Source organism: Schistocerca americana, chromosome 5 (genome assembly GCF_021461395.2).
Source record: "Schistocerca americana isolate TAMUIC-IGC-003095 chromosome 5, iqSchAmer2.1, whole genome shotgun sequence".
Taxonomy (NCBI): Eukaryota; Metazoa; Arthropoda; class Insecta; order Orthoptera; family Acrididae; genus Schistocerca; species Schistocerca americana.
The window spans coordinates 458,918,363-458,945,769 of NC_060123.1; the positions used below are offsets into that span (position 1 = coordinate 458,918,363).

The window sequence follows — 27,407 nt, forward strand, 5'->3', positions numbered from 1 at the left end:
CAGGCACCATGCCCGCAACCTGCATGGCGTGGAAGTGAAGTAACTCTGTATTCTGCTTTAGAAGTGCCCCCATCTGCTCATGTTGCTGCTCTTTCTGTAGGCACAACTGTTCCTCCCACCACTGCAGAAATGTTGGGCCCACAGTGGCCCACAATTAACACTATGAAATAGGAAGAAATAAATAGAAGCATCACATGTAAAAGAACATCCTTCCTTGCCACTTTAGTATCTGTGCAGGCTTGACAATGCCGCTAAACAACACTGTTGCCAAAAGGTACAGTACTGGCCAACAGTGGCTCAACAAGAAGCTGTACAAACCCCCTCCCCCAAGAGGAAATGAAAACTTGTGCGAGTCAATCTATGGGGAAGTAAAAAGTCCAAAACCATGTTGGTAGATGCATGGAGATATGCAAGTTGAGGTCCATGGGGGCTGAACTCAGCATTACAACTGCCTTGCCTGGCCCACTGCCACTGGCAAGAAAACACTTCCATCAGCAGGCTTACCCATACCACACACTGTGTTTGGTGTCAACAGTAGTTGTCCACATTATTCCATCTTAATAACCACACCAGCTCATCCGTCTCCATTGCAATGTCTGTTGGCATGGTTGGTAAACTTACATGCATGGCATTTATATATTCTAGTACATTCTGTGTTCAAATAAATACCGGCATTCTGGAATATTCAATGTTTGCATGAATAGTTGCACTCTCCATGAAGAAGTTCAGTTCTGTTTTGGCTGAATGTTGTTGTCAGTTGTAAGCACTGTACTTCACTGACGACCCCGCCTTCGGATTTGGACTTGATTGTGGTTTCAATGCGACATTAATTGATGAACACCCACATCACTGTGACTCCAATGAAGCAACATAAAAGTTATTACCTACATGGACAGAAACAGGAATACAAGTAGCACATCATTCCTATAATTCATACATTCAGGAGACAGATAGATTTCAAAACTGCAGTAAGTCACACATCAGGCATTCATCTGTGTTTTCCGTAGACACTGGTCATCACCCAGTGAAATTACTGAAAAGAGTCAACCCTGTCACCAAATAAAATACGTGGGATAACATGTTTTTAGCAAATGCTTACTTTTGCTGGGCTACACAGAACGGTAAAGGTTCACAGACAACAAAGATAAGCTCAATGGCTGGAAAAAACTGAAGAAAACATTTGGTGACAATCAAAGAAAGTCAACTTTACAGAAGAGGAAATGAAGAACCGTGCCCAGCATCATGGTGAAATGCCAAAGTTGAAGGTACAGAATGTTTTGTCTTTTTTTTAACACCCTGAATCCAAATGTGGCAAAAGCTGTCAAAAACTGACAAAATGCCACACCTGTCAAAAACTGACAAAATGCCACACCTGTCAAAAACTGACAAAATGCCACATCTGTCAAAAACTGACAAAATGCCACATTTGATGAAACGAGTCACAGAAGATATGTACCAAGCTCTTCTGGTAAAAGATGCCACAACAACAGAAGAATTCATTAAGTTCTGACAGCAGATTGAGGAAATGCAGCAGCAAATATTCAGACAATAGAGTTTTGATTGACTCCTGAATGTGGTCCCTATGACATTTGTGGAATACCATGACCTACCTTCTCTCATATGCCACATTTTCAAATAAGACACACAGCATTTTGTGACAGCCAGAATGGTCAGACAGTACAAGTGACATAGCGGTATGAACACTGACCCCCTGCTTCATAATGTAATAGTGATGAGAGGAAAAGTGTATCTATCTATGGAATCAATATCCAACACCAGTCGAACACACCATAAAGAACGGACTCGGCCACTGCAGACATAAGCACCACTATCAAATGACAACCCAGCATCCGACCACCCAAGTAAAATGCCCCGCAAAAGAACAGACGTTTGAAGAACGGAGGACAGTCTGCTAGTCCATTTTCACTGTGGATGCTATGGACATGTTGTGCGCTACTGCAAAGAAAGAAAATGAGTACTCGTTGTCACAACAGACCTATTCAAGCCTATCAACTGAAGATAATTATAGTTTATCTTTGGGCCGAAGCTCATCACCGTACCGTGGACAAGGTTGCTCCCCTGCATGCCATAGCCATTCATTGCCGCTGTACAGAGGTACCGAGAGCTCCTCTAGCAGCCTGTACAGAAAATCTAAGCGAGGCGTCCATCTATGGGGGTGAGGCTGCCTCTGGTGAAAATGTAATAGGATGTGAGAGGTAAAGTTACCACTGTTACCAAGATGACACAAAATTTTACTGACATCATCATCAATGGCAAATCAATCTGGTTGCTAGTCAATGAGATTTCTTTTTCCGTACTGTCAAATGCTTATCATCACCAACTAAAGAGGACTATGTTCCATGACAAAACTGACTGTGCTGTAGGTCGCAAATGGGAAATATGTCCAGCCAACAGGAACATGCATTGAAAGAATAACTATCACCACCAGTACACAGCCCTTTGAATTTGTCTTTTTAATAGAAAGTAGTCATGATGTTATTCTTGGATGGGATTTCTTGCAGGCATAACAAGCAATCATAGACTCTAAAAGATAAGAGCTCCAGATTGATGAGCTATTCCAACAAGCACACTCAACAAAGATTGCTCTGTGTGATTGTTTGCCACTGAAGACATCCCACCATCATCAATGACATGAGTTCCAGTCCTCAACTGAGATCCATAGTTAAACTGTCAAGCTTCTGTCAACTGCAAAAAGCTACTTAGGCTCATAAAAGAAATCTAAATGCCAGCAATAAACATAAGCATTGGCGGCGGTCAAGGAGAACACTGGAACACTGACTGCCATGAACAGCCACGACTCATCTCTACATGTACAGCAGTTGGGCAAATACATGAAAACACAGTGAGGAATGCATGCTTGAACATACATACAGATGCTAGCCAAGACAGCAGGTTGCCTGGTTGTCTTTAACCACAAATAGTACCTGTGCAATGTTGATACATTGCAAGTGTCACCCATGGTCAGAACAGTGTTCTGCGCAGTTGTGAGTGCTTTATGCTGGAACTTAATGATTTCTAACATGGACAAACTGCTGGTTCTCATATGGTGAGTGCTTTCATAACCAAAGTAGCCAAAGTATTTGATATTTCAAGAGCAACCATGTAGAAGATCATCATCTGCTACATCACAATGCGGACAAAGGTGTGAACCGAGTGATCGTGAAAAACGGTCGTTGAAGAGGACTGTGACAAAAAATTAGAAGGCGATAGCTGCAAAGTTCACTGCGGAACTGAATGTCACACACGCGAACCCTGTTAGCACCAAAAGAACACAAAAGCAGCTCCATCAACAAGGAACTGTAGAGTGAGTGGAACTCCAAAACCATCCACCAGTCATGCAAACACTCATAACAGGGAAAAGTGGTGCTGAAGCCATAACACATGGGCTCTGGAATGATCCAAGAAAGTCACTTAGTTGGATGAGTTTTGTTGCATGATGCTCACAACTTCTGGCCAAGTTTATGACCCAAGAGTGAACTATGGCAGGGGATTGGTGATGATTTGGACAGCCTAATTCAGTACTCTGCAAGGTCGCACTACTGCCAAAGATTATGTGACCATTTTGCTGGTCAGGTTGATTCCAAGGTACAATGATTATTCCCCAATAACGATGCTGTGGTCCAAGATGGCAAGGGCCCTGTTCACACAGCTCACAGTGCCCAGGACTGCTTTTGTGAGCAAAAGGATGAAATGTCACATGTCCTCTGGCCAAGACAGTCATCAGATCTCAATATTATTGAGCCTTTGTGATCTTCTTTGTGGAGAAGGATGCACGATCACTATCCACCTTCATCATCTTTACCCGAACTTGGCACAATTATGCAGGAAGAATTGTATAAGATTTCCTTGAAAACCATATAGGACCTGTACTAATCGATTCAAAGGAACTGTTTTGAACATCGACAGTTTTCCTACACAGTAATAAGCATTGCAGGCCCAATGTGTTGTTTGCCTGGTGTTTTCACATTTTTGTTTACCCACTGCATGTGCAAATGTATAGGTGAACCAGTCCAGGAAGGGCAGCTTAATGTTACTGACAAATAATAGTGCTCTGCTACCATTACACACAATTCTATTGAACTGCCACCTGTATCTAGCCTCACAAAGGAGTAACTCTGGTGAGTGCTATCTACTCAGCATCAATCGTCAGATGCTTTCAAACCCATAGTTGAGAAAAGTCAGACCAAGCAACCCATGATAGACCACCATATAAACTCTGGAAATCACCCACTAATTAGCCATCACTCATATGGAGTGCCGCCGACTGGATGACGGATTATCTGAGAGGAAATGGAAAGATGCTGCATGATGACATCATTGAACCTTCAGAGTGTCATTGATCCTCTCAGATGATCCTTGTGAAAGACGACAATGGCATTTCTGCGTCACCTACTGACAACTGAACAAAATCACATAAAAAGATGTCTACCCATTGTTGTGCATTGACACCCTGGATTGCTTGAAAGTAGTGAGGTATTACTCGACTGAGGACATGGAGACCGGCTACTGGCAAACAGAGGTTACAAGGCTGACCAGGAAAAGACACTCTTTGTATAACTCCTGGCAGCCTCTATGAGTAAGTTGATGATGTGTCTTTGCTACCTGAATGACATGGTCAATTTTTGAAGACATCTGAAGAACGTGTATGCCATCTAACAACTATGCTAATGTGTGTTCAGACCACAGATCTCTTCCTCAATCCAAAGAAGTGTCTTTTAATCGCCCAAAAAATAAAAACTTGAGGCATCTAGTGAATGGGGATGGAGTCCATCCCAATCCAGAGAAAATTAGAAAAGTCACAGATTTCCAGCTCTTTGGCACATCCATGATGTGAGAAGTTTTCACGGAATGTGCTCATACCATCGGCGATTCTTAAAGGACTTCTGTACCTCGGTACATTCCTTGCAAGAGCTGCTGCAAGGAGATGCCAAATTTGCGTGGGATGACATGCAAGAAGGATCTTTCCTTGTCCTTAAGGATGTACAAACATATTGTACAGTTCCAGCTTTTTATGACGAGACTGCTCAGACAGAACTGCACACTGACGCCAGCAGTTTTGGGATACGTGCAATTAGAGTACAAATTCAGGAAGGTGCTGAAAAAGTGATGCTTCCAGAGTTTTCTCCAAGTGCAAGAAGAATTATTCTACAAAGAGAAAGCATGCCTAGCAGATGTTTGGGTCATAAACACGTTCCGGCCATATTTATTAGCAAACCATTCACTGTCATGATGGATCACCATTCTCCATGCTGGCGAAATAGCCTGGAGGATCTGTTGGGTTGAATGGCAAGATGGGCACTAGGCTTCAGGAGTTTGACATCACAACAGTACAGTATAGCAAAACAGACATAAATACAAGGACGCTGATTCCCTTTCAAGCAATACTTTGGTACAACAGAGCAATGTGCACAAAAACTGTGCGTTTCAGAGTCCCACAGACAGGAAACTGTTCTCAGTACTAAGTGGTGTACCCTCTGCGCAAGTAACTGCTTTTGTTTTATATTGTTCTCAATATGTTTTAAACATTCAAGGGAAAGTTGGCTTTGTTTTGCTCTAGGGCGCAAAAACAACTGGGGTCATACATGGCCAAGTCAAAACTATAGAACACGAAGATAGAGAGGAGTTAAAAAACAACTATACGTCAGTCCCAACTGACATAAGAGAAGACAGCATAAAACAGGCACGAGGAGAAAGGGCTGAATAAGACACCATACAGAAATGGAGGTCCAAAACTAAAAATTAAATGGCCTTCATCATATTGCTTTGGCGGATAAAAAGTAAAATGTGGTCGAGAGCCCACGCGTCATTTGCTAAAACGGCCTATAACTCAGATGGCAAACCCAAACAGAAACGTAAACAGTTAAAACATGGGCATTCCATCAGGAGGTGGCGGACAGTTAAAACTTGAGTGCAATGGTTACAAACTGATGGGGTAGCGCCACTTATCAAATGATGATGGCTAAAAAGGCAGTGCCCAATGTGTGGCCTAGTTAAAATGACCTCCTGGTGGGAGGGCCGAGAGGAGGTCGTCCAAGCCGCTGGGAGGGGCTAAATAAGCTGGAGCTTATTCCCGCGAAGGGAGGACCATTGGCAATGCCAGAGAGAAACCACCTCCTGACAGACAAGCAACACAGAGATCATCGGAGGAAATAGGGACTAGCATGCTGAGGTAAGAGGATGGCAGCCTTGACAGCAGCGTCAGCAGCCTCGTTTCCTGGCAGACCAACATGACCAGGAACCCACAGAAACTTCACAGTGGCTCCACCAAGAGCAAGCAAGTGACAGTTTTCCTGGACCCACTGCACTAAGGGATGGGCAGTGTACAGCGCATATAGACTTTGAAGGGTGCTGAGCAAGTCTGAGCAAAGGACACAACTGAAAAGGCTGTGTTTCCGGATGTACTCCATGACCTGATACAGGGCGAAGAGCTTGGCTGTAAATACTGAGCAGTATGCTGGAAGCCGATATCGAAAGGCATGGGTGCCAATGACAAAGGCACACCTGACTCCACTGTCAGTCCGAGAGCCATCAGTGTATACAAAGGTACTAACGCTAAGTTCCATGCAAAAGTCATGAAACTGAAGGCAATAGAGGGAGGCTGGAGCAGAGCCCTTAGAAAGCGAATGAAAGCCAATGTTAACATGGGCCACTTCATGAAGAGTTTACACGCACCGAGAAAGTTGCAGGTAGTGTGAAGTTAAGCCGCCATAACAAGTGCCGAAAGTGGACTCCAGGAGGTAACATGAAGACGGACGCGCCCCATACAGGTGATCAAAGGCATCATCAAAAAGGAGGCATTGGATGGGTGGCCACGCATGGCAGACAAATGGCATGCATACCTGCTGAAGAGAAAGTCATGGCAGTAGGACAGTTGTAGTTCAGCACCTTCAGCATACAGACTCTCAAGCTGGCTTGTATAAAAGGCACTGGTGGCCAAACGGATGCCACGGTGGTGGATAGTGTTGAGACGTTGTAAGAGGGATGGACATGCAGATGCATAAACAAAGCACTCATAGTCGAGTTTTGAATGGACAAGGGACCGGTACAAACGGAGGAGGGTGGCTCTGTCAGCATCCCAGGAAGTATTATTCAGGACACATAGGACATTGAGGAACGGCGTACAGAGGGCTGCCAGGTAAGACACATGGGAGGACCAAGGGAGTTTCCTATCGAGCATGAGCCCCAGGAATTTCGCAGATTCAATGAATGGAAAGGCAATAGCCCCAGATTTCAAGATGGTGGGAGAAACCAATTGTGTCACCAGAAATTCATACAGACGATTTTGTCAGTTTAAAAGTGAAAGCCACTGTCGATGCTCCATGAGTAAAGATGATCAAGACATCACTGAAGACACCGGTCAGTGAGCCTGTCAGTGGAGAATTCAATAGATGTCAAAATCGTCAACAAAAAGGGAGCTGGAGATGCCTGGCAAGAGATAGGCCATTATAGGGTTAATCGCAATAGCAAAGAGGATTATGCTCAGGATGGAACCCAGGGGCACACCGTTTTCATGGATAAAGGTGTCTGACAAGACAGAACCCACACGCACCTTGAAAACTCTGTCTTTTATAAGTTCCTAAAGGAAACATGGCACGTGGCCACAGAAGCCCCACTGTAATGAGTACGGAGGATACCAGTTCTCCATCAGGTGTCGTAGGCCTTCTCCAAATTGAAAAACATGGTCACTGTAAAAAAAGCCATTCATGATGTGGGTGGACAAAATAACGAGATGGTCAATTGAGGAATGCCATGCTCGAAATCCACACTGTGTATTTGTCAGTAAATTACAAGACTCAAGCCATCATACCAGACGAGCATGAATCATACGTTCCATCACCTTGCAAATGCAGCTGGTAAGAGAGATGGGACAGTAGCTAGAAGGGAGGCTTTTGTCCTTACTGTGGTTAGGTATGGTATGACGGTGGCTTCATACCAACGTCCAAGAAATGTGCCCTCTGCCCAGATGCGGTTGTACATGTTAAGCAGAAAGCGCTTGCCCGCAAGAGGAAGGTGCCGCAACATCTGAATGTGGATGGTGTCTGGCCCTCGGGTGGAGGATCAGGATGAACTGCGAGCATGAGCTAGCTCCCTCATAGTAAAGGTGACATTGTACCACTCACGAGTCGGAGAAGAGAAGGGTATCACCTGAACCTACTCTGCTTGTTTCTGATGGAGGAAGTTGGAGATAGCAATAAGGGTCCACGATGACATCGTCTGCTACTGTCAGGCCGGAAATAAGGGAATGGATCTCTGTCTCTCTGTCCCAGTGAGCTGTCAGAGGTTGGCCCACACAACAGAGGAAGGAGTGGAACTGTTAAAAGGACTAGTGAATGAAATCCAGCTAGCTCTTTTGCTATCCCGAAGAACCTGATGACAATTTGCATGCATCTGTTTATAATGAATGCAGTTTGCCATAGTAGGATGACCATTAAAAATGTGGTGAGAAAGTCTCCGTCCGCGAATCGTGTCATGGCATGCCTCAGTCCACCAAGGGACTGGGAAACGATGTGGTAAAAATGAAGTGTGAGGAATGGAAGTTTCCGCAGCAGTAAGGATAACGTTTGTGAAATATTTCACCTGGTCATCCCAACTGGGGAAATCTTGTTCTTCGAAGGTCATCAGGAAGGAGTAAAGCTGCCAGTCAGCCTTAGTAAGCTTCCATTTGGGTGTGCATGAAGATGGGGTAGGAGCCAGCAAACGGATAGTACACGGGAAATGGCCGCTCGATTAGGTGTCAGAAAGAATGGCCCACTCAAGATGATGGGCAAGCTGGGCAGTGCAGAAGGATAGGTCCAAATGCAAATAAGTATGCGAGGAGTCGGAAAGGAAAGTGGGTGCTTCATTGTTAAGGCAGAAGACGTTAAGTTGGTTAAGAAGTTCAGCCAAGAGGGAACCTCCGTGACAGGTCCTGGGAGTAACCCAAAGGGGATGATTGGCATTAAAGTCACCGAGTAGCAAAAATAGGGGAAGTAGCTGCCCAATAAGCTGAAGGGAGTTTGCTCCGGTGACAATGAATGATGGAGGGACACAAATGGTACAGTGGGAAAAAGTCAGGTGGGGAAGGAAAAGGCGAACTGCAACAGCTTGAAGATGGGTATCAGCGAGATGGGCTGACTATAAATGTCATCCCATATGAGCAGCACGACGCCCCCAAGAGATGGAATGCCAACCTCAGGGTGAATGCCAAAATGAACCAGTAAGAAATATGAAAGCTTAAAGCAATCAGGAGGGGAGGGGGGGGGGGGGGGCACAATATCGTTTCCTGAAGGCAGAGTACAAGGGGGTGCTGCAATGCTAAAAACAGCAGTAAATCCTCTTTATGGGACCGAAGGCTGCAAATGTTCCACTGGAGGAGAGTCATGATGAGGCAGAGATATAGAGGTGTCACCATAGCGGCTGCCGAGTGACAGCCTGTGAAGGGTTGCTACTATAAGGCTCAGAAGTAGGAGGATCCTACTCCATGGAGTCCACAGAAGCGTCGGCTTGCTTGTGTGGTCAGTCTGTGGAGTCCAATGCTGAAAAATGGTTGGTGGTGCGCACCGGCCACATGGAGGCCTGCCGAGCTAAGGTATCCTGTGGCAACACCGTCGAAGAGGATCTTTGAGTCAGCGAAGGAGAAGACCGTTTGTTTGCCTTTGGTGGACTTCTTCAAGCCTTTCTGGTTAGAGGAAGACTCTGGTGTTGTCTGGCTGAAGTATTCATGGGAGTACACCTTCTGTCCTTTCTGACCTACCGGTTGTGTAACAGTGACTTCGCCCCTCGAGGCGAGGGTTTGATGGCTTGTTGCACAGCCGGATAGGGGGATGGCAACGCTACCTTGACACTGGGCAATTTCACAACCTCAGAGCTGAATTGGAGATCACATGTCTGATTGGCTATGTCCTTCATGGAGCACGGGGTAACAAGAACAGAACTATAGGTGCCAGACAGGAGAATGCAAGTTTTGTGACTAGCCAGTAACTTGTGAGCGACTGGGTAAGGCACTTTTTCGTTCACCCAATTCTCTTTGACAGCCCACTCATAAAGATACACAGGACAATCCTGAGAGGAGGCGGGATGGCCGCCATTCCAGTTGATACTGCGGGGACAAGGAGGCGGACAATTGCCCTCGTGTGGATCCGTATCACAGGTTACACACTTGGCTGGGTGTCGACAAGACGTTCTAGTGCGGATGAAACAGGTTCAAGAATGTACGGCCGAACTGTGATAATTTCATAGCCTGCTTTGATCTTGGACAGAAGCACCACTCTATCAAAGGTGAGAAAAAGAGTGCAGATGGGCAGTAAGGAAGAAACTACCTTCTTCATTACATGATGGACGGCACTGACAACCTGATCAGAGGCAAGACTGGATTTCGGCCTCAGTTAGACTGTCGAGCAGCCTGGTGTAAATTACATCAAGGAAAGAATTAAAAGTTGGGCCTCGACACGAAGAGGGTAGCCGTGGAGAAGCGAGGCAGCAAACAGTTGTTGTGCCTGAGAATCAGAAGGTCTCCAAAAGCGAAGTGCCATTCCATAAATGAGAGCAGGATTTCACAGGGCTGACAATTGCATCAACACCTTTCTGAATAACACACGGATATTCTGTGGTGAAGGACTGACTGGCTTCAGTACATGAGACCACGAGGAACCATGGTGCAGCAGGAAGATTCTTTGAATCATTAGGCTCTTTATGTTTATGTTTTGCAGACATTGATTGTGAAGATGAGTGACTCATTGCGAGAAAATCCCCCATGATTGCCAGCGTCTCAAGGGGGCACACTCGCCTTAGGTGATTGTTCACACCTCAGGTCACACCTCCCGAACACCTGACTGAGAAACCAATCGGTGATTTGGGAAGGTTGCAGATCATGCAATCACCCCTCCCTGGACCTGGCCTGTACCAGGGGGTACTTACGAACCCTACCTGTTGAACTGGGGCTGGGAATTATGCTTTACCCAGTCACCGGTTACACGTCAGACACGTGGGCTAGCATTCAGGGGCACACAGGGAGGAAGAAGAAAAAGAGGAACTCCAAACGCCCAAAGCATTCCGAATAACACCCCAGATATGTTCCCCAAGGGAGGGGAAAAAGAATAGCAAGAGGATAGAGATGCAGCATGGAAGGGAAAAAATGCTGCAAAGGCTGGGGCCCCATGGTAGCTAAGCATGAACCCACCAAAGAGTGGCGAGCTCCCTTCACCATTTTACTGATGCACACTGATAAAATGACTGATACTGTAAAATTTATGGTGAAATAAATTTAAAGCTGAGATGGTAATCTTTGACTCAAAATTTCTGTCTGTTCTGTTCTAGCAGCACCACTGCCAGGACATAAAATTGCAAAGTACTTAAGGTGTGTGATAGTATGTCCAAAATCAGATTCTGGTTGACACAAGTATTCACTCCATACAGTACTACCCTATATCATTCTCCAAGGACTGGAAAGAGCATCTGACACTGTCTGTGATTGGTCAGGAACCCCTTTGCCACTCATCAAGATATGTATTAATTTGCAACACAACACAGCATAACAATCACTTCGAAATGGCTGTGTATGCAAGGTTCTGTATTGGACCACTGAGCCTGCAGGCGGCAGTTGCCGGATGCAAAAACATGAGCTTCTTGATAAATTTCATGATTCCAGATTAACAGGAAGTATCACATAGGTTTTGATGGGTACACTTGTGAATATCAGAATATGACATAAATGGCCACGTCTTTCGAGGCCATATCTTTCCATTGCATTGAATTAAAACATTTAATTTTTTACATCACCAAGGGATCATAGCACTTAATACATGACATAAATTTCAACTTAATATATCTACTGGTTCTTCAATAAAGGGGTTCTGAAAAGTCCGATGGACAGGCAGGCAGGCAGACAAAGTGATCCTATAAGGGTTCTGTTTATACCGACTGAGGTGGGGAACCATGAAAAGGATACCTTAATTTCAATGACTTGCACCAACTAATGTCCCTGTATGTTCCTCAGTGTTCTTATGCTCATGGTATCTAGTGAAACTACCAGAAGAAAGAAATATTTTTAGTAGCATCAACATTGTAAGTTTTACGGACCCACACACTAGTCTTAATGCTATGTGACATACCCTTTGTACAAATAACTACCTTTGTTTTATATCATTTGTGATAATCATGAAGGGCTCCAGGGAAAGTGGGAACTCTTCATAATTTTGCTGATACTGACTGATACAATGACTGACACTGCAGAATTTATAAAGAAATAAATTTAAAGTTGGAACGGTAAGCCGTAACTCAAAATTTCTATCTGTTGTGTAATAGTGACATCACTGCCAGCACATAAACTTGTTAAGTACTTAAGGTCGTAATTTTTTGTGAGTATACCAAAAATTATTTCCCAGTTGACACAGCATTCACACTGGGTATAGCAGGAGAGCATACTTCAATACTTATTTAAGGGACTTATTCACTACTTTTCTCTTCACAATTACATAGCTTTTCAAGCTTATTTTCCAGTTTAAGTTTCTTTAGATACAGCAAGCTCTAGAACAACTACACACATCAATACACAGTTTTCTCTGGAAAACACAACGCCGTACCTGTGACTCTGGCCAGTCCTTCAGGGGGTTCCTCCTCACATCGATCACATAGCAATATTTGAACTTCAGGCTCAAACTCCTTAAGGAATGATAACCAACCTTCAACAGCAGAAAGACCATCACTCTGAAAATAATTAACATAGAATGTTATGAATTGATAACATAGTTCTAATTAAGTTAACAATACAGCTAGATATGCTGCAGAACAAGGTGGTTATTATGATGTATTTCTAGTTGTTACAAATGAAAATTACGTGGTGATATAAATATGTGAAACTGTGCATGCAACGATTCTGTCCCAAAAATCTTATAGCCATAAATGCAAGTGATGATTTTCCATAAAAATCTTATAAATACAGATCTCCACTGTCCAGACTGTCATTGCCAAATTTCAATGTATTACTGATAAATAAACTTCAATTTGCACAACACTGTAAAATCATTTTAAGTTATCATATGAAATGCACAAACATATTAACAATATTGTAAATATGTCATATTACTAATTAATTGTTTGACATAAGTTGCTTATTGATGGCAATTTATCTTGCTGGACTAGTTTCAGGTGTTTGCTGAAACTTCCTGGCAGATTAAAACTGTGTGTTGCACCAAGACTCAAACTCAGGACCTTCATCTTTCGCAGGCAAGTGCTATTACCAACTGAGCTACCCAAGCATGATTCACAACCCGTCCTCACAGCTTCACTTCTACCACTATGCTGATTACAAATATAAATCATATAATTGTATTATTACATAAAATCATCCCTGGCACACTCTAAAAAGCATTGCACATAAGGTACTGTTGACAATGGACAAGTGCCTAAAACTAGTCAGGTTGAAAAATTGCTATCACCACACAGTTCATGTCAACCAATTATTATTAACATGAAGTATTTAAAATTCTGCTTAACCCACCAGGTTAGCCGAGAGCGCTAATGCACTGCTTCCCCGACTCGTGTAGGCGCGCCGGCCCCAGATCGAATCCAACCAGTGGATTAGCGACGAGGGCCGGTGTGCTGGCCAGCCTGGATGTGGTTTTTAGGCTGTTTTACACATCCCACTAGGTGAATACTGGGCTGTTCTACACATCCCACCTCAGTTACGCGACTCACAGACATTTGAAAAGTGTTCACACTATTTCATGGCTTACACTAGACACAGACAGCTGGGGTACAATAATTCCATCCTGGGGGTACGGGTGGTGACAGAAAGGGCATCTGGCCACCCTCTGACACCAACATCACCAAATCCATAGTAACTAGGCCGACCCCGCGTTGAAGTGGAACAAAGGACCAAAGTAAATGATGATGATTTAAAATTCTGCAAACTTCAGAGTACCAAATGTGCAGCACACTCATATTAACCATAAGTAATTTTTTCCCATTATTTACAGTATTTAACAGTAACAAGATGAACTATGACAAACAAGATGAACCTGTTACATTATGGGCAAGATCTTCTCAATTTGGGATCTGAGTGACCTGCCCTCCTTCCCAATCCTCCTGATGAGAGAACTAACAGTTCCATAAGATACAACGGCAGTTTTTTTTTTTTTTAAATATACTTATTAGCAGTAATAGAGAGTAGGTACCTGAAAGTAGGTAGTGGCCAGTCATTCGGTCTCCTCCTAAGTTTACAGTTTTCTCAAGTAAATTCTACTTCTGAATCAATGAACCACATTAAATAGTCATTCTTATGCTGCATGTTATACTAAACCAAAAAGTACTCTATTCCAAGCAGCAACTATCCATGTGTTCGACAAGGAATACATCTAGTGCAAAATGTGTTATTAAACAAAAACAAAAATCTGAGCAGTTTGACATTGGCTGTTTACATCTGTTCTCATAAAATACTCTTTCAGAATTATGAATTCCCACAAATGGGAAATAATATAGGCAGAAAAAACAAAGAAGACAAAACTAGTTTCCAACGACCTCAACTTCCCTTTATCCATCTTGTTGTTTGACCTTTGCTTTTTCAGTCTCTGATTTTGGTCTATGTTTCAACTATTTTTAACAAAGGTAAAGGCAAGGGCAAGCTCTCCATATTTCAACGGATTCTTTCGGAGTGAAATTTCATAAGATAAATGTATACATCAGCCTATTCATGTGCTTGAAATCCATGGAGTGTATTGCTGCCAAGCAGTGCTCTGCAACCATTGACCAACATGGTTATTCAAAATGTGTGTACCTCTGGTGTTCAGAGCAGCACTCTTCTGTAAGTCTAAATGTTTGGTCTGTGTGTGACCGACTGCATTGGATAACGATCTGTTAAGCTCCTAACTTTTAGAGGTAAAAATGGTCTTTTATGCTGCCAAGGAACTATAATTTTCGCAGATGGCCCGAAAACGCATCACATCTCATGCTTGTCAATAATCCTTCCTGACAGGTCACCAGCGGCATTTCAAAGACAGCTGGTCACTTGGTTTCTCTGCCTACCCCTGGTATAACCAGGAATGTCCTTTCCAGTTACTATAAACGGAGGTGACTTTGTGCCACATGGGTGGCTTTGTGCCAATTGCACCTCCTTCTAAACAAATGTCTCCCGGCAGTTTGCATTCTCCCAACCAGAAGTGTTAAAACACCCTCAAAGTTGACTGGAAATTTGTACCATCAGCACACGCATTAATCATTTTCATCTGCCTTCAGATGTTCCCACCAAATCATCTGCCCATTTTGCAGGCAAGTTCATATGTCTAAAAATTTCTATTGCATCTCACAGAAGGGAGGATGTCAGCTAAACGAAGTCAGAATACAGTTCTGAGCCATTATCGTAAGACACCACTCATCTGCATCAGTGTGGCTCCATGAGGGAACTGTCAGCAAGAGCAATGCGACACCAGTGCTGGAATGAGTCAGTGTACGAGACAAGCTGGACAAATTGGGTAGATGGTTGGTTGATTGGAGTTGAAGGGACCAAACAGCAAGGTCATCAGTCCCTTGTTTCAAATGTGGTCCATTCAGATAATTTCACATCTCAGAAAAGTCAGAATGATAAAAGGGGAAAGGCTAAAAAACGTAAAAGTGCAGTCGTGTTGTCAATGGTAAAAACAAAATGAGGTAAGTCAGCAAGAGAGCGACCCCAAGGCTATGTTAGAGGCAGGAAATATCCTACCTCTGAAGCAGTAGAGGCAAGACCACCTGCGATTTAAAAGTGTTCAACCACTAGAACGTAGAAGTGCGTATGGGAAAAGGAGACTAACCAATTCTAAAAAGTGATAAAAACAGAGTAAAAGGGGAAGAAAAGAGGATCTTGGCCAGGAAGGGGAGTCAGGAATCTCCAAACACAGCTTACAGTGGGAGATACCCCAACACTCACCGCCCTGCCTCAACACCAGAGTGAGATTAAAAACCTTAAAATTGAGAATAAAAACCACTTTCCCGGAGGAAACAGAGAACCAGTTCGACCACCTGGGAATCATCAGCCAACATTAAACATAAAGTGCGGGGAAGTCTGTACTTAGTACGCAGAGCCAAAAGAAGGGGGTATTCCACCAAAATGTGGGCTACTGACTGGAAGGCTCCACAACCACAAAGTGGGGGTGGCTCTTTACGCAAAAGAAAACCATGGGTCAGCCTGGTATGGCTGATGCAGAGAGGACACAGTGTGGTAGAGTCCTTTTGGGAGAGGTGAAAGGAAGAACGCCACGGGTCTGGTGTCACCTTAATCACACGAAGTTTATTAGACAGGGAGGTAGCCTCCCAAGAGTTGGCCCATGACTGTGCGAATTGGGATTTGATGTGGAGCCGTAAATCCGCTACTCCCCCAGCCAAACGATCAGCAAGCTCATTACCTGGGATACCCATATTGCTAGGGACCCAAAGGAAGTCAACAGAACAAGCAGCACGGTGAAGATCAGTGAGATGGTCATGGATGGCCGAGACCAAGGGATGGCATGAAAAACACCAGTCAATAGCCAGAAGACCACTCATTGAGTCCGTACATAACAAAACATGGTTGTGTTGGGACTGTTTAATAAAGGTAAGGGACTGGGATATTGCCACCAATTCCACAGTAAACACCCCACATGTAGGTGGCAGCAGATGATGTTCCGTGCCAACAGAGGACGTGAAGGCATATCCCACACGATCAACAGATTTAGAGCCATCGGTGTAAAAAACAAAAGCATCCTGAAACTCCCATAAAATTCGACGGAAAAAGGAACAGAACACCATTGGGGGGGATGGAATCTTTTGGACCTCAGCAGAGATCCATCCGAATTCGGTGCCGAGGAACCAACCAAGGGGGGGAGGGGGGGAGGGTAGAGGACACATGGAAGACAGGACAAAGAAGGAAACTGAAAATCACGGCAAAGAGACGCAAGGCAGAGCCCAACCGGTAAACCCACCAGAGGGCGGGAATCAGGTGGGCACCATCCATGGTCTGGGAACAGGATAGAATAGGAAGGATGAGTGGGAGAGGAATGGACAGTAATTGCATAAGACACCAGAAGCTGGGACCGCCGAACAGAAAGGGAGGGGGGGGGGGGGGGGGGGAGGATACCAGCTTCAACCAGCAGACTATCAACAAGACTAGTATGGAAGGCACAAGTGGCCAAACGGATACCACGATGGTGGACTGGATCCAGCATGTGCAGTGTGGAAGGAGCAGCCGAACCATAAACTTGACAACCATGGTCCAAGCGAGACGGAACTAAACCACGGTCAAGGCAGAGAAGGATGGAGTGGTCGGCACCCCAAGAGGTGTGGGCAAGGAAGTGAAGAACATCGAGTTTACAGAAACATCCTATCTGCAGAAGTCTGATATGAGGCAGCCAAGTGAGCTTGTTGTCGAAAAGAAGACCCAAGAAACGAAACTGTGGGACCACAGGCAATCGTTGTGCATCGAGATAGAGCTCCGGATCGGGTTGGATCATAGTACGGCGACCAAAGTCGACCACCCGCGATTTTAAAGGAGAGAATTGAAACCCATGTGAGAGGGTCCATGCAGAGGCACGCCGTATAGCTCCCTGGAGCTGCCGCTCTGCAGAGGCCATCAAAGAGGAACTAACCCAAATGCAGAAATCATCCACATACAGAGCAGGGGCGACCAAAGGACCGACAGAGGCCACAAGTCCATCGATGGCAATTAGGAAAAGAAGCACACTCAATACAAAACCCTGTGGGATGTCAGTCTCCTGGGACCGTGGAGAACTAAAAACAGTACCAACCCGAACCCTGAATGACCGATGGAACAGGAACTGGCATATAAGAATCGGGAGTGGGCCCCAAAGACCCCACTGATGAAGTGTAAGATGCGATGGCACCAAGCCGTGTCATAGGCCTTGCAAGGGTTGAAAAATACTGCAACCAAATGGCAGCGCTGGGAAAAAGCCTGCCGTACTGCGGATTCCAAGCGAAGTAAATGATCTATTGGAGACTGTCCCTCTCGGAAGCCACACTGGTAAGGGGACAATAGATCCCAAGATTCGAGGACCCAATTGAACCGACGGGCTACCATCTGTTCAAGTAACTTGCAAACAACATTTGTCAGACTAATTGGCCGATAGCTTTCAACAAATAGGGGGTTCTTACCAGGCTTAAGGACAGGAACCACGATGCAATCCCTCCACTGAGAAGGGAAGTCGCCCTGGAGCCAAATATGGTTAAACACCTGGAGAAGATGTTGCTGTTGTGGAGCACTGAGATATTGAAGCAATTGGTTATGAATGGAGTCTAGGCCAGGGGCCATATCATGAGAAGAAGAAAGTGCAGAAAGAAATTCCCATTCAGTAAAAGGTTTGTTGTAAGATTCTGACTGACAAGGGGTAAAACATAAGGTGGAAGCTTCGGCCCACTGTTTCTGGTGAAGGAAAGCAGGTGGATAGGAGGCTGATGCTGATGCCGTTGCAAAATGGGTCGCAAGATGTTACGCAAGAATCAATGGGTCTGTACAAAGGCCATCTGGGAGGTGAAGGCCTGGGAGGGTGGACTGCTGATGGCAACCTTGGAGAGAGCGAAGTGTAGCCCATACCCAAGACTTAGTAACAGTAGAACTGAGGGAAGAAACAAAGCATTCCCAACATATCCTTTTGCTCTGTTTGATTAAATAACAGGCTTCAGCGCGAAGGTGTTTAAATGTAATAAGGTTGGCAATGGATGGGTGCCTCTTAAGATGTTGCAAAGCTCGACGGCGATCATGGATGGCAATGGCCGTACTCCACCACGGGACTCGTCAGCGGCGAAATGGTCCAGATGGCCGTGGTACAGCAAGGGTAGCAGCGTGAACAATGACGTCAGACACATCACGTAGGACGTCATCAATACAACCTGACAAGGAGGGAGAAAACAAGACCTGTGCAGTGTATAGAGGCCAATCGGCGCATTGGAAAGACCAACGAGGTAACCTGTCCATCGGGGAGCGGGAAGGGAGCGAGAGAATCAATGGGAAATGGTCACTATCACAAAGGTTGTCGTGTGGCGACCAGTGTAATGAACGGAGGGAGAAGAAAGAGAAAGATCAATTGCAGAAAAGGTACCATGACTGGCACTGAAATGAGTAGGGGAGCCATCATTAAGAAGGCACAAGTCGTGGTCTGCAATAAACTGGTCTATGAGAAGACCTCGTCTAGATGGAAATGCACTGCCCCACAAGGGATGATGATCATTAAAAACCCCGAGGAGGAGGAAGGGAGGAGGAAGTTGTTGAAGGAGGGCAGTTAGCGCAGCAGGTGTAAGAGTCCTGTTCTGGAGGGAAATAAAGATTGAAAACCGTGACCCCAGAGTCCAGGTGGACCCTAACAGCAACCGCTTCCAATGTAGTTTGAAGAGGAATCCACATTCTAGCAACGTCTGTACGGACCAACGTACAAACGCCACAAGAGGCCCGCAGGGGACCGACCCGATTTCGACAGAAAACACAGAACCCACAAAGGGTCGGTGAGTGATCATCAGTAAAATGAGATTCCTGTAGAACCACACTAGCTGCAGAGTAAGACAAACTAAGGGATTTCAACTCCAGAAGGTGACGATAATATCCATTACAATTCCGTTGGATAACCACAGAACGATGATTCAAATGGGGGTTGAACAAGCTAAAGCCAGTCATGCCACCGGGTCACCACCCATCACCGACAAGGAGGGGGCGACATCCATGAACAAAAGGTCAGAATCTGGTTGTGAAGCCGGGGATGGGACCTCTGGTGACACCAGCAGCTCCTTGTCCTGGGACTTAATGTTTCTTCTTCTTTTCTGTCTGAGATCGAGGAGGGCTGTGTAGCATAAAGGAGCCAGCTGCAGCAAGATCGGGAACAGAAAGAGATCAGGTGACCTGGGGGCCGACAGACCGTGGTTCTCATGGTCGTCGCGTGACAGCAGACCTTTGGCCTGGAAGGTGCTGGGAAGGGGTATCCCAGGAGGGACACCTTCACCGGCAGACGCTGAGGGGAGGAGGAAGACAGTGGTCCGGGACTGGGGTAAGGAAGGGGTGAAGATGTAACTAAAGCATAACTAGACATCATGGACACAGGGTGAAGACATGCATACTTCTTACGCACCTCAGTGTAGGTTAAACGATCAATGGACTTATACTCCTGTATCTTCTTTTCCTTTTTATATACTGGGCAATCTGGTGAAAGTGGATAATGATTGCCATGACAATTAACACACACAGGAGGGGGAACACAGGAACTCTCTCATGGAGTGGACGTCCACAGTCACTACAGAGGGGGGGCCAGCGAACAGTGAGAAGACGTGTCCAAAACGCAAGCACTTAAAACATCTCACATGTGGTGGGATGTCTGGTTTCATGTCACAGGGAGGGTATCCCCTTCAAAGGCCAGGATAAAGGCACCAGTATTAACGTGATTGTCCTTCAGACCCTTCTGAACACCCCACTGTCTGAGATTGTCCCGAAGTTCCTCATCAGTTTGAAGGACGAGGTCCCTGTGAAAAATCACACCTTGAACCCTATTGAGAGACTGGTGGGGGGTAATGGAAACAGGAAGTGTGCCAAGATGGTTACAGGCATGAAGGGCTGCAGACTGGGCAGCTGAAGCAGTTTTGATCAACAACGAACCCAACCGCATCTTGCTCAGGGAGTCCACTTCGCCAAACTTGTCTTCAATGTGTTCCACAAAGAATAAAGGTTTGATATTGGTGAAAGTATCCCCATCAGTCATGAGTCATGGTGCAAACCAGATAGCGGGGGAAAGGTTTCGCCCCTAGCCGACGGGTCTGACCTTCCTCTCAGGGGGTAGCCATGGAAGGGAAGGCCAAAGGGGCAGGAGAAGCAGCACTAAAAGAATCAGTTCCACGCAGAGAGACAGCCGCAGAAGAATGGCCAGAGTTCTGGACCTGTATGTGTTTCATTTGCATAGCGTCCGCCCTGATACCACCCACTCTGATCAGGAGAGAACCCTCACAGGCCCCACCCAGCCACAGCACGAGCCGTCTGGCATGGCGGCCACTGCCGGGAGTTCCGATGCTCCAGGATGACAAGCAACCACTCCTAGGCTTACATGAGGAGGTCACAGCTCAGGTATCAGAAGTGACATCCCTGTGTGTTCAGGGGGCTCAACCAAAAGGATACATAGCGACCCCACCACACGGGCTGGCTACCGTGCTGGTTATGCACCCTAGCATCAGACAACGACGTGAAAGAAAAGGCGGAATGAACTAGGAGGGCACACGTCGGAGACACTACGGAAGCTGCTCTTACCCAAATGGCTCACACTACGGAATTAAAATTTAGTAATGGAGGTCAAAGCCCAGAGGGGACCAGGGAATGCCAAAAGGATGAGGTGTTTACGCAACAAAAGTAAATTGCAAAACCAACATAACCAGGAGGATAGCAGGGCCAACATAAGCAAGAACACCAGGAGAGGGAGAGGAGAGGGTGAAGGGGAAGGAGCAAGGAGATGAAAGGAGGGGATGGGCAAGGAAATGCAGCCCCGGAAAGGAGGAAGGCTGCAATAGCTTGGGGCCCCGTGCTCACCATGCACGTACTCACGAAAGAACCGTGAGCCCCCTGGGGGGGGAACTGGGTGGAGCTGGGAGTATGACTGAGTGAATAACATGAGAAGGAACCCTGGAATACCAGCAAGCAGCTGAATAGGAGGGCTTTGATTGGACAGCTGGGTAGCCATGGTCTAGTTGGCAGCCAATAAGAAGAATGCAAGTACGGCATGCCCAGTACTGTTTGCTATAGAGCAGTCTGTTCCCAGAAGGTGCACCAGTACTGTTTGCTATAGAGCAGTCTGTTCCCAGAAGGCGCTTTTTCCCCTCATTTCTGGTGCAACCTGTTGCTAACTCTCTCCCTTACATGGCTGGTGTCATGCTTGTGATGCAGTAGGACTCAATGAACCACTGAATTGTATTCCTGTACCTTCTGCCAGGTGATGTAAGCATATCTAAGTAAAGCAAACTCTTGGAGAGTTTTGATGACTTCAATTACAGCTGTGGTTCCCTTTGCAATGAGTGAGTTATGAACCTCACATGATCTTGTTAACCCGTAACACTGGTTTTGAGTACAAGGCTTCAAACTATTTGGAAAATTATTTGGAAATGTTTTCTATCCTGTAATTTTGAATTGCAACTAAATTCCTTATGCTTTGTTGTATTTCTGATTTGCTGTCACTGTGTTACTTGGCAGAGATGGTGGGCACAAATATTCAGAGCACACTCATTGTATATTTGGTCTTCTGGTCCATGTGTAGTCAATTCATTTTAGGTAACGTCCAAGAAATAGTGCACATCGAAGTCATGGCCTAACAATGAGCGAAATACGTCGAACGCTCAACTCTCTAAGCGAGAAATGTAGATATTGATTTTTGCTGTGACAGTGAAATGTCACACGAGAGTAGCAGAATGCCACATGACAGTAATTATTTCAGTTTTTATATTTTCCCACCTTACGACTATCTGGTATCTATCTCTCCTGTGAGATTCTCCCAATTTTCTGAAAAGATGGATCACACATGTATCCTGGGTACTGGGTAGAAGGAATAGTGCCAACAGGAGAAACGATACCTTGCACAACGATAATACACCTGATGAGTAATGTAAGTGATATTATTCATTTCTTTAATCAATTCCCACGAGTGAAAGAAGAGCTGCTACTCTCTCTCTTTTTTAATGTGTAACGTTCCCTGGCAAACTCACATTATTAAAGAACAAGAGTTTATTTGTACCATATACGCCGCTCTGGGCAAGTTGTATATATCGTAATTATTGAACAAAAATATTACTGAATGTGGTGTAAAAGACATTTGTTATTCTCCTTATATTTTTGTTGTAATATTTCTCTGTATTTAGGATAGGAATTTTTCTGTATTTATTATGTGATTGTAAAATGTGTCAGTATTTGCGATAGCAGAGATATATATAAAATGTTGTCAGAAGAGAATAATATCGTCAATTTGCAAAGAAATGTTAATAGTCAGCAATACTATTTAAGCACAATGCATTATGTATTCTTTGGTCTTCTCTGTTCAGAAGTCATTGCGGTAGGACACTGTGAAAGAGATGTGTAGACTTCTTTTGTCTCTGTCTGGACTTAGCCGCCATTAGACGATGCGTTACGAATTAATGTGAGTTGTATTGTTGTTTGATCTAAATATATTAGAGTTTATCAAAAGTGTGAATTATTTATGTAAATTAGCTTGCCCACGTCATCTATAGAATTTCTTTAAGAATTTTTTAGCGGTGTTGCTGGGCTGTGCCGCGACCAACAATAGGCGGCACATTTAAAAAATTATCAAACCTGTAAATCGGGAACAGAAGCATAAAAATCAATAGTGAATTAAGAAATTGTTCTTCTTTTTCAGTGATCCTGTGGCTGATAAAATTTGAATTAATTATATGTTTGTGCATTCGTAGGCGGATAGCTAATGTTAGTTAACATTGAAATTTAAACAGTTTGGTTCTTTCAAAATATCTTAAATGTGTAATGAAGTAGGTTTGATCAGTGATAAATGTCGGCTTGGCAATAATTAAAACATTTTCTGCTAATAGAGGTAATCTTGTGTTCTATGGCTAGTGCCGGGACAAAATTCAGTAAAAATATTTAACAAAAAACCCACTGCATCTGGAAAGTGTATGCCAAGGCCGAATGATTTAAAGGACTCAATTCTCAACCTAATATTCTTAACCAGTTCATATGAGTTCACGTAAATATTATTTTTTCTTTAAATGTACGTAATTCTTAAGAAAGTAAAAATTTTTATTACCACACGAAAATAAGAGAGTGGTTCTACAACAAAGTTCGCACGAAAGAAAATTAACTTAAAAGCAAAAGATAAAATTTATTATTCTTCTTTAACGAAATTTCAAATCAATTCAATTCATTTCGACGATTTCGTTAAAAATGACTTCCTGTTTTTAATACTTTCGTCTTTTACTGTCTCTCTTTTCAACATCTCAAGAGTCGAGTGCTCGATACATATTGCTCATAGTAAGGCTACGAATTTGATGGGCACATTTCTTGGAAATAACCCCTTTTTTTTAATTTGATATTAGTTTTCAATTTTCTTATTCTGTGGGTTGCCCCAGTGTAATTTTATTATGTTATTTGTTTTTGATATTACTGTTATTGCCTTTGGGTCCATTTCCTTGTTTCAGATTTTAATTAATTGTAACAGTTCTTGAATTTCGCCTTTTTCTGTTATTCAGGCACTTGTCGCAGTTTAACACATAGCTCTTATAAACTTCTTTAAATATATTGGCCATAATGTAAAGCTTCTTCCTTGATATTAATAAAAGGTTTAGCTTCTTCCTTGATATTAATAAAAGGTTTAATTTATAATCACTCACTGCTCAACCCAACCCTACCATCTCCTGTTATGTCACAACTTCAGCTACAATGTTCAACAGTCTGGCGATGCAGTATAAGTTCCTCTTTGCTGCTAGTTTTTGCACATTAGCAAGAGATGCTAGAAACTGAGACCTGCAGGGGTAACTTTGTGCCATGTTCTCATAATGGTTTAAGTCATTTTTCAATGATGTTTCTCATAATTTTTGGCCAAGTAAAGGAGAGAAAGTTGACACCGTGGGAATTAATGTAAAGAGAAAACAGCATCAGTGTCGCAGATTAACAATAAAAGAAATTTTATTCCCTTCATACCATACACTGAAAATCGAAATACGACTGATCTTGCTGTACATAATACTTTTGGAGAAAATACTACAAACATACAAAAAAGTCATAGGTTCTCATTCTTGAATCAGTTATGCTGATGATTTATTGGAGAAAACAACAAAGGTTAACATATTTGTTAGAATATGCATTACAAGAAATAATGAGGAGAAAATGCTTGATTGTAAAAGCAATTCAAATTAAGAACTGACCAAGAGTCAGTGAAGTTTTGCTAGACACACACAATTTTCAACATACACCAAGAGCTTCCATATCTCAGAAATCAGAGGAAAAAACCAAATTACAGCAGTGAAGATGAAACTAGTATTCTGTACCGAAGACAGCAGTAGTGGCATGACTATGGACAGTGAGACTGAAATGATCAGTACCAGAGACTCATGTCTTCTGCAGTAATCATGCATTATCTGTACTGTGTTACATAACTTACTTAACAGGGAATTACATAATTGTGCAGTATAAGGGAGAGCTGTACCCTGGGCAGACCAATGAAAATTCCTCAAAAAAGTTGTGACTTTTTGGAAGTAGTCAAAAGAAAGGGCTGAAATATTTTACACTTATTAAAACATTCTCTAAGAAATAGAAAACAAAACAGAGTTAAAGGCAAAAAACACGAGACTCTTGTATTCTTGAGTTAAGCTAACATATGCATAAATATTATAAACGTGTATGTATGTATGTATGTTCCATGTCTCCTCCTAAACCACTACACTGATTTCAATCAAATCTGTACACATATCACTAACTGTATGGAAAGAATCACTGTGAGGGTAAGAACCACATACCTCTCAAAGGGATGGGGATAGGGGGACAGAAAAGAAGCACTGCTCATGGCGAACAAATAGCTTGTCTATATCCAGCCAGCACTTGAGAATGAGAGCACCAGTGACTTTTAACAGACTTTATGCACAATTTAAAATATTTACAAGACTTTTTCTCACTGACATCGCCTACAAAATGATGAAATGAAGAAAAGTTTATCACTTATTACATTTTTGCTATTCATGCACTAAAACTGCCGCATCAAGCATGACATTTTAATTTATTACCTCTATACTGCTAACTCTATTCGCAACACTTTTGCAGACAGTATTTAAATATATCACTGAAGGTACCTGCAAAATTATATCATCGGACCACACGTAGTTCAAGAGATATTATGTCATAAACACTAAGTTATGCGTAAACAAAATTTTAGGGCAAAAATCATTAGAGATGCAAGTCAAATATGTATACAGATATGTGTGGAATATGTTAAATACATGCGATGTGCGTATGCGGGCAAAGCCACGGGCAGAAAGCTCCTCCTAATCCCCTGTATTGGTTTCAACCAAACTTGGTATCCATATTACTATCTGAAAAGAAATACTGTGGGGTTAAGAACATGCAACCTTCTATTGGGGTGAGATTGATAATGTAGACAGAGAGAGGGGAAAGAGGAAATGGACACAGAGAGGGAAAGAGGAAATAGACAGAGAGTGGGGGAAAAGGAAATGGACACAGAAAGGAATAAGACGATGGACAGGAAGAACGTGGAGGAGGAGATGTACAAGGAGAAGGGAACAGGGAACAGACAAAGGAAATTGGAGGAAATTGACAAAGGGAATAGGAGAAAATGGAAAAAGGGAGGAGGAGGAAATGTAGCATGGGAAGAGGAGGAAATGGGCAAAATGAAGAGGAGGAGATGGACAGAGAGAGGGGAAGGAAGAGATGAACAAAGAAAGGAATGAGCTGATGGGCACAGACAGAGTGCAGGAGGAGATGGACAGGAGGCAGGGGGGAGGAAGAAATCAGCTAACAGAAGATTGGAACAAATACAACCCTGGGCAACACTGGATATTCTCAGCTAGTTGTAACAATATCTGATGAACAGAATAAAAAATAATTATATGGGAGTGTTCTTATTTTCTTCTTATAATGTTACCTCAAAGGTAGGGTAGCATTTGACCAATACTGTTTAACATTGTCAAACCCAAAAACAAGGCATTAGCACAAAGTCACTGTTGTTGTTTTCAGTCCAAAGGCTGGTCTGATGCAGCTCTCCATGCTGCTTTATCCAGTGCAAGCCTCTTTATCTCTGAATAACTACTGTAAGCTGCATTTTTCTGAATCTGATTACTGTATTCATCTCTTGGTTTCTCTATGATTTTTACCACCCACACTTCCATCCAATACTAAACTGGTAATCTCTTGACATCTCAGAATGATAAGACTATCAACCAATCCCTTCTTTTGCTCAAGTTTTGCAACAAATTCATCTCCCCAATTCTATTCAGTACCTCCTCATTAGTTACCTGACTGACCCATCTAATCTTAGGCATTCTTCTGAAGCATCACATTTCAAAAGCTATTCTCTTCTTGCCTTAACTGTATATTGTCCATGTTTCACTTCCATACATGGCAACACACCACACAAATACTTTCAGAAACGACTTCCTACCATTTAAATCTATACTCAAAGTTAACAAATTTCTCTTCTTCAGAAACGCTCTCCTTGCCATTGCCAGTCTACATTTTATAACCTCGCTACTTCGATCATCGTCAGTTATTTTTCTTCCCAAACAGAAAAACTCATTTACTACTTTAAGTCTCTCATTTCCTACTTTAATTCCCTCAGCATCACCTGATTTAATTAAACTACATTCCACTATCCTCGTTCTGCTTTTGTTGATGTTCATTTTATATTCTCCATCCAAGACACTGTCCATTCTGTTCAACTGCTCTTTCAAGTCCT

General features: G+C 43.6%; 1 protein-coding gene across 1 annotated transcript in view; it reads right to left on the reverse strand.

The window, feature by feature from the left end:
* The window catches only part of LOC124615757 (alpha- and gamma-adaptin-binding protein p34-like), an 81,602-nt gene that overhangs the window by 43,505 nt on the left and 10,690 nt on the right, over nucleotides 1-27,407 (reverse strand). The window contains exon 3 of the mRNA XM_047143846.1: nucleotides 12,582-12,705. Within this exon, the coding sequence (XP_046999802.1) occupies nucleotides 12,582-12,705 (124 nt within the window). The remainder of the gene's footprint in view (nucleotides 1-12,581; nucleotides 12,706-27,407) is intronic.